The 9162-nt window shown below is 35.2% G+C and overlaps 1 protein-coding gene across 1 annotated transcript in view; it reads left to right on the forward strand.

Moving 5' to 3' along the window:
• EIPR1 (EARP complex and GARP complex interacting protein 1) overlaps positions 1-9162 on the forward strand; it is a 91032-nt gene that overhangs the window by 43545 nt on the left and 38325 nt on the right. The window contains exon 4 of the mRNA XM_026845695.1: positions 1099-1255. Within this exon, the coding sequence (XP_026701496.1) occupies positions 1099-1255 (157 nt within the window). The remainder of the gene's footprint in view (positions 1-1098; positions 1256-9162) is intronic.

The following is a 9162-nucleotide window of genomic DNA, read 5'->3' on the forward strand; positions in this document are numbered from 1 at the left end:
CCCCCCCCCCCCGTCAATGTAATTTTTAGCCTGAGAGGGCCTTTTTCAGAGTTGCTGTCCTTCGTCTTGAAAACACTCTCATTACAATCGTTCCTGTTTTTCTTTGCACTGATGTAAGTTGGTCACGTCTGCTTTATGGCTCTGTAATCAGGTGCTCTACGCTAAAATCACCTAAAACGTACTTCGAGACAGGCCTGTGAGAGAGAGGCATGTGAAATGACTTCAGAACAGAAAACGTTGTTTGTTGCTGCTTATGCTTTGGACTTCTTGTTTAACGCATCCTCCAGCAGGTAGTTGCTCCCCCAGCTTTTGCTTAAGGTCTTTGTTCCTGCTGTAGTGAAAGATACTGACCTATTCATCTTCTGTGAACCCTGGACCAGTGTCTGGAACAACATGACCATGTGCAGTGCTGCTTGGGTCTCCTCCCATTTTGCACTGCTACAAACTGCTATGTTGGGTGATGGGCTATGCCATGTGTGCATAGACCATATGGTATTTTCTCCTCAATCTACAGTTGGCTTGTTCATCATACATTGTAATATTTTGCTATATGCCTGTAAGTTCAATTTGTCTTTTGGAAGCTGTTTTTATTTGCTAGAATTAGAGGAATGTACTTACATAGAAAATTAATTTTGCAATAAATAGTTATTGGTAGTAAAAGATATGACATAATGCTATAGATTCAACTGAAGCTAGCCCTTAAAAGGAAAATGTTAAAACAAAGTCTAAATCCTTATTCCTAAGGAATTAAGCAATGTAACTTGTGGCTTATTTTCATTAACATCAATATGGGAAATGAAGCTTGGAAAACTTGCCTCCCGAAGAGTTATGTTTTCATGAGCACTGACTTTTGCCCTTTAACAGAGAGAAGCGCATTAAATGCGTGCTAATTATGAGTTTTGCAGCAACTTGGCTGCTAACTTGAGGTCTGCGTCTGTATTCGCATTCTTCATTCTTTGAATTTATCTTGGTATAATATTTTTAAATATTTTAAACAGCAGATGTGCAGTGCTTATAGATTTGTGTAAATGTTGATGCACTGTATACAAAATTTGTCTCCCATACAATGATCTGTTGACATTATTCTCTGTTGCTTAGCTTCAGACAGTAAAGTCATGACATGTGCTGCTGTTTGGAGGATGCCGAAGGAATTGGAATCAGGCAGTCATGAATCCCCTGATGATTCATCAAGCAACACTCAAACCCTGGAGCTACTCTGTCACCTTGACAACACAGCCCATGGCAATATGGCCTGGTAGGATTCTGCATATTTTATACTCCTAGAAAAAAACCTAAAGGATAGACCTGTGCTGTTAGTCTTGTGCAGATTTGTATTGTAGAAGCTATGCTATACACTTTAAAACTATTAAATTAAAAAAAAAGAAGGTACAAATTGGATTTTTAGTCCCAGATGTTTCATAGATTAAAAACATACATTATAGTCCTGCAAACACATATGGAGTAACAGCCTGTGTACTGTTTTAATGTGTTTCTCCCCACCTGCCCCCATCTAAAACCTTTGTTGCACAAAGGTATAATACTTAGCATTGCAATCTTTTTATGGAATATAAATTTGATGTTGCACTTCAGTCTTTGTTTTTCAGTCTTTACTCAACTGATTTAGCATAAGTGCAAGTAATTTATTGTTGTTTAGGATAAGAATTCATTATATTATATGGTTCAGTTTAACTACCCTTTTCTGTTGCCGAAAATAAAAGACAAAGAGAGTTGCAGTACTGCAGAGGGTATTACAGAGGTTTGTTTCCATTTCCTTTCTATTATGTAAAAGAAAGTTAAATTTGTCTGCTGTGTATTTGTAAGTTTTTTGCTTTATGGGTAAGTATATGATGTTCCGGAAGCAGTGGGGACGCAAGATACAGGGCAAAGAAATGTTAATATACTCAGTCCATATTTTACCAACTACAGTGTTGTTTCACATCATTTGAGACCACCTGACCATTTTCCCCTGGCAGGAAAAGTTGAAACCATAAGAATATGGTCTGCTGTAGTCCCAGAATTGTTTGTCAGAAAGAATATAGAGTAGGAGCTGATCATGCAGGTTTTATAGTACCTTTCACAATTATCAGAGAATTTTAAGAAAAATATGTGGAATTACAGAGCAAATCTTTTTTGTAAACGAGTGACAACTCTGAACTGAAGCTGAACAAGGATAATGCAATGTCAGTGTTGTATATTGCTGTGAATATCTTACATGAGAGTGGAAAGGGCCTCTTTGGTTTCTGTATTCAGTTACCTGCTGTGTAAGATATCCATCATAATCTCATTATACTTAAATATATTCTAGTCGGAGTAATTTTAAATTATATCAAAAGGGAATAATACTTAAAATGAGTCTCAGTTCCTTTTCAAAATTTGGCTACATAAAAATTTCTTTTAATTAGCTCGCTAGTAAAAAAAGATAGACTTTAGAAGTGATAGTTAATTCAGTTGTTTATTATGTCATACACTGTACCATAAGATTTAAGCCTATTTTTAGCCACTAATTTCTAGGTTGAGACTTTTAGATTAAATTTCAACTAAAAAAAAGGTAAATAGAAGGTAATATTTATTAGGTGATTCCTGGACAAGATTAGATATATCACTATATTCAAAAGTTTGTTGTTTAGGCTACTTTTTTCTAAAATCTTGGCTTCCTGAATGTTAAATTTCTTCATAGTAGTCTTTTAATTTTTGTTTGTTAGTTTGTTTTAATTGTCACCTTTTACCCCTTAAGATATGTATTTACTGTCTTTTAATTTTCCATACTCTGTTTCTATCTGATGCTGGGATTCCACAGCTCTGTGTGGTAGCCTGATCACCAGAGGAGGAATAGGGGGCATATCACTGCTTTATATCATTTATGTGAATGCCAAAAATCTTTTTTTTTTCTCTAATATAGCTTGTAGTAAGTGTAATTTTCTGTCTCCTGTCATCTGACTTTGTTCACTACTAGTGATCACAAATATCTGCTACCATTTAATACCATTTTCTATGTATGTTGTATAAATACACACAAAGATTTGAAATTGTCCTGTGTTAGAGAGATAAAAGGTATAAATGGAATACTTGGCATTAATACCTCTCACATCATCTCAGGCAAGCACAACTGAGGTAGAGGATTCTACCTGTTCTAGAGTAGGCTTTTCTATTCTTGCCTCAATCATAGTGGAAACAGCTCATATAAATGAGTAAAATCAATGTCTTGTGCCAAATGTGTGTCACTTAACAGGTCATGTCCCACTGAGTAGTGTGGTGACTATGAATAGCAACTTAAATGTTCTTTTCTATTACACATTTCAGATGAAACTAATTTAGACACTTATGGTACAGTTGTTAGAATCAACCATAAATGAAAAGCAATTTCCCTGAATCCAAAGTGTAAATACTTTTCAAACCTCGATGTGAGACCAACATTCTGGTGTACACAGCTGCTTTGTATGAGATCAGCAGTGGTCTGGCATCCAGCACTCACAGTAAGAACGCTTATTCTGGCTCTGTCACTTGCCTTGCCTTTAGAGCATACTCTTACACATTTTACTCACAAAACACAGGCTGAATCCAGGGGTTCAGTGTGACTATATGCACTTTAAGGACATGGTTTAATCCACAGAGCTCAGTAGAGCAGTGTACCACAACCACTACCCTCATTAAGGGTGGAAAAAGTTTTGAAGTCTTGTTAGCTTTTGGAATGATATGTTTTAAACTTGATAAGGGCTTAATTTTTTAAATTAATTTTCAAACTGGGTCAGAATGCATGCTTAAAAAAAAATGTAAAAACAAAAACTGGGCTTTTATCACATCTTCTGATGCTAGACAAGGAAGAGTGCCATAGTTGATAATACAGTTTAGTGATGCAGGGTGTAATGTTGATACCAGCCTTCACGTCACCTAGTGTGAGCTTCTGTGATTCCAGTTAGTAGCTCATGGGAAGGTGTTTTGTGTGTCTTGGCATCTATAAGATAGATGCTTCACAATATTCATGTATCTGGTTGCAGCTTATAAGTAATTGAGATTCAACTGTACTTAAAAGGAAAAAGCAAAAATACCTTGAAAACACATCGAGTTCTGTACTGTGGCATCTACTGCCTGTCTTGGGCTCTATTTGCTTATACTTTTGTTCCTCGGTTCCCTGCTCTGCTTTATTTCTTAACTTTTCTCTTTATCTTTTTGAATTGTTTTTCCTCTTCCATTAAGAAAGCTTGATAGTTGAAAAATCGCCTCACAGATTTTTCTGGTTTGAGTATTGTGTACTAGGTAACAGAAGGGGGGATTTTGTTTTTTTTTCCAGGTCTGGCATTTCAGGTATTGGTTTTTCTCAGTTGTTTGCTGATGTTAAGAACAACTGATCCTGTGTTTCCTTATCTTTATCTAGTCTCCTTTATGGAATGCTGTGCTCTGAAATTTCTTATTAAAAACTAAAAGGAGCATATTTAATGCTAGTTCTCTTCTGTGAATCAAGATCAAAAGAGCATTTCCAGTCGATTGTGACTAAAATCCTAAACTTACCTCGCATGTTTGAACACTGTGCCCTTCCTGCTCAAGATCTTTTGAAATAGTTTTCTAGTCTTGACAAAACCTTTGACAAAAATATGGTCTCCAAGACATTACAGGCAAGTGAAAAAGAAATGTGCTTTTCTACTGTTCTATATTATCTGGGTTGCATGAGTTACTATGTTTAAAAACTAATCATTAACCATACACTTTCAGTTACTGAGATTGTTTACTGTGTCTAAGCTTTGAATTTGGGATCTGTCAGAACTTTTACTCAAACTCTTGTATGGCATAGAGTTCAGAAAATTAAGCAGGCACTTAAATTAGGCAAGTAAATCTGTTATTTGCTCTGTTTGGTTCAGGCTTAAGACTTTTTTTCATCCTTTACCTATTGTTCCTCACATGAGACAAAATGGAAAGATTTCAAGTCCAAAATTCCCAAGTGAATTACTTCCAGAGTGGGGAAAAAAAGAGATATATGGAGATTTGTGTGTTTATAGAAAAAGCATTTGTTTATTTGTTTAATTTTGTAGATAACTGTCTGTATTCACACAGTGTTACACATGTATAACCACAGGTATGTTGCTCTATGAAATGTTTTAAGATTCAGTAATGAAAGGAACTTGCCATTGGATATCTTGCAAGAAGCAGTCCAACGTACAGTCTGGATAGGAGAGACCAAGGAAACAGAACAGCCTTTAATGAGATTTTGATTACTCCTCCGAGTGTAGCTTGCAGGAATCCCTAAAACAGTCTGTTAAAATCCTGAAGACTTATGTTTTAGGAGTAAACTACTGTTCTACTTCTTCCTCAGTTTTCCTACAGACTTTTTTGATAGTAGATGTGACAGGATAGTCCTCAAAGGAAGAGGATACTACAGGCCATGAGAGAAAGTGTAGTCTGTGAGATCTTGAATTTGGAACTCAGCAGGGACTTTTTCTTTTGTCAGAATTAAGGGCACAAAGCTGGAGTTTCTCTGGCATCTGCTGGGAGCAGGCTTGCCTATATCTGCTTAATGTCCTACTTTTTACTTTCCAAATTTGGCAGGTATAAAATAGGGTGGATGCTGCTTGGTAGCAATGTGTGCCCTTAAAAACTGAGGGGGAACAAGTGAACCAAGTTGGGTGGTCATCCATGGAGTAAATTTAGAATAAAACAAAAGCAAAATAAATAAGGGGAGAGCATTAGATGGACTGTAAATGGAAAATGAATGGAGATTACACTGACAAGAAAAGTGAGAGCTCAGTTGTGGGAGGCCTGAAAGGTGAGAAATGAAGAATTCGTGTTTTATATAGAAAACAATAGTTAGCTGCGAAAAAAGGTTGGGAAGGGATGAATATGTTAGGAATAATGATAGATTACTTCATTAAGCTTCTCTGCTTGCTGAAGTTGAATTTTTTCAGTGTCTCCCACTCAATCAATCCTAAATATGGACTTGCAAATATACTACATCTAAAAGAAATTAGGGAGGAAGACAAATTAAACTTTTTTCTTTAAAAGTCACAGATGTTTCAAGAACTCTGGGATGTTTATCACTAAAATATTAAACTAGAATTTTGAATTCACAAAGGAGAAAGTTACTATAAAAGAGCTATTCCCACAGACTTTTAAAGTACATCTTATTTGCTATTTCATTTAAGGTCTCCAGATAGAGTACTGAGAAATACCATCTCTTCCTTGACTGTGTGATTGCACAGTATGGAGCAACTTTATTAAGGCTAGCTTTCTACAAAGCCACAAATTTGTTACAACTGTCCTTTTGGATGGACATTTATTTAAGATACATGCCTCATATTTAAGATACATGTCTCATCATGTTAATTCCATTAATGAACACAGTCACCTGATGAAAGTTAAGCACATCTGTAATTGATGTCCTGAAGACAGGTGTGTAATTATATTTGAGAAGTGAGGTCCAGAAGTGTTCTACTTATTCTTTTTGGCCTTTAAAGTAGTATTTTAAAAAAGAAACAAACAAACAAAACCCAACAAACCACAAAACATTGTCTCAAATAAAAAAGCCAAGAAATAAGAGAGCCTGAAACTCAAACAACCAAAAAAAAAAAAAAAGTGAAAATGCTATTTTTGAGTTCTAACACTTTCACATTGCATTCGGGTAACACTTTCCTTTCCTGTCATGATGTTGGTAACATTAATTCTTCTATAGTACCCCTCTGATAGGCATCAGGTTATATGTTAAAATTCTGCCTTAGAGTTTCATATAAATAAATACAAATATAAATAAAGAGACCAAAACAATTGGACTGTATCTAATGAATTTAAACTTGTAAGTAACACTTTGTTTAGGAGGATGGTATGCTTTATAGCACAGAATGTGGTAAATGCAATCATAACGTTTTTAATATTAATACCTTCTTTAACACTTCATATGTCCCAGTACCAGAAATATAATTCTGAGGAAGGAGATCTCCTTGATATGCGTGTAGAGGTTTCTTTGAGAGTGTCAGGAGTGCCAATTGCATGGGCTGGGATATAACCTGAAATCCAGGTGGTTTTAGGTTTGTTGGGTTTTGGTTGTTTGTTTGTTGTTTTTTTTTGTTTTGTTTTGTTTTTTGTTTTTTTTTAACAGCTGCCCAGCTGATACTAATTGTACTGTAGGCCTTTCAATTTTTTCACATAATGCACAAAATTTTAGAGCTATCAGGAGAAACCTGTCAGTGAAGCTTAATAATTAGTGACAAATTCAAAAAAAATTACAAGCATTTAAGAATAATTCTTTCACACCTGGTTCATTCCATGCATTTACATCCTCCATCAGCCACCTCTGATACTACAAAGGTGAGGTATAGGAAAGATTTTTGGAAGAACTTACTATATGAGAAGTGTCTTCACTAGGAATGTAATTTACAGCTGGTTAGCAGTACTGTCATTCACCCCTTTATATTCTGATCCTTTCTAAAATGACAACAATTTTAACTGTATCTTATGTTCTACTCCTCTTTCTTTCCCCTTATTAATTCTGTGTTATATCCTGAATTCTTTACAAGATCTTTCTCTCTTGAATCTCTGATTATCATTTAATGTAAATAAATCCATGTATTATATATTAATCCAAATGTTTAACCATTTGTTTTCTTTCTCACATTTTTTTTCTTCTCATTTTTTCCCTTTTATCATCCTCTAAAATGGGTCTGGAACCAGCAGAGTAATTTATATCAGTCATGTCTCTTTCATTCCCTTGATTGGTTTTGGTAATTTTGAGTGCTTAGTATTGTATAAGTTTAAAACTTTAAGCTATTCAGTGTAATCATATATTACTAGGGAATAATTGTGAATCATTAATTGCATAGTGAATTAATAAAACATTGTGTTATGTGCCTAGTTTATTACGTTAATTTTTGATAAGAATTTATTTGACTCTAGTCTTCTAAAGCTTAGAGAAACTTAGTGAAAGTAAAATCAGACATTGAAGCAAATGCTAAGGGAAAAAGATGCTGTATATCGTGTGTGAACTTAATCTATGTATTCAGTTAACATAACCACTTTTGATAAATTCAATAGATTTCATATGTTTAAAATGAGAATTAGTTTTGTTGAAGTCTTTGCGGTTGTTTGTGTTCTTGCATTCATAAATTGTGATACAGAAAAAAGTACAGAAATTGTGTTTCTCTACAAGTAAAAAATAATCTGTTTGTAGAGTACTATTTCACTTCTTCCCAACTTGAAAGTAGTTTTTTGCTTCAGTTCTCACTGTGCTGTCGTATTCTCTAGTTTTACTGGCAAATTAGTTGCGATTTTTCCACTGAAAGATAACTGAGCTATTTTTAAAAGGTGTTTTTTTTCCTATTTATAATGCTACTTTAGCTATTCTTAGCACCAGAAAAAATACGTTTGCAGTCTGCCTCAGCTGATTTTGCAGGTTAAATACATACCATCTGGCTTTATTTTCAGTTTTTATTGAATTGCTTAAAAGGTTAGTGGGAAACGTTAAAAAAATAATATTGCAGAACTGTGGAAAAAAATTAGTTACACAGGAGAACTATAAATGTTCATGAGGAACTAGCTTTGAACAGGCACCCCTGTCTTCTTGGTCTCGGACTCTAGTTTGCTCTCCAAAACCCCATTAAGCATTTACTATTTAGAATGTTTAGTACTTATAATAGAATTCTTTCCTAGCACAATATTATGTGATGTTTAGAGTATTTACATGGTAGTTAAAAATTCAGGGCTTTGTAATGTCTGTTGGATGAAAAAATTGAGCCTTGTACCTTTGTAATTAAGTGCATCTACTTGGTAAAAATCTATGTGAGACTTAAGGGGTGCCCTGCAGCCTCAAACAGTCCATCCAGCCCAGTGTTCAGCCTCAGGCAGTGATGATGGAGAGGTTATTTAGTAAGACCAGACTAGCAAGAGTCCCAGCTAATTCCTGTAGTCTGTTCACCTCAAATTCCTCACGTATCCACAGTAACTGGATCAGGGGTTTAGAGACTACATCTGTGGCAGGTCCATGTAAACCTTTATCATTCTTGGTTTTGCTCTCCTTTTGAACAGAAGTAGTGGTGACTTTCTTCAACTATCAGTGCAGATCCTGTCAATCCTCATTTTTTAGGCATGTGTTTCAAATCGTTGGAGTGTGTTTGGAGGAATATTCTGTTTTTTTGGGTATTGTGTGTCTGTGTCCTCTTGTGCCGCCCCTGCCCCCCCCCCAGC

Source organism: Athene cunicularia, assembly GCF_003259725.1.
Source record: "Athene cunicularia isolate RWA chromosome 3 unlocalized genomic scaffold, athCun1 chr3_part1, whole genome shotgun sequence".
In the NCBI taxonomy this organism is placed as follows: domain Eukaryota; kingdom Metazoa; phylum Chordata; class Aves; order Strigiformes; family Strigidae; genus Athene; species Athene cunicularia.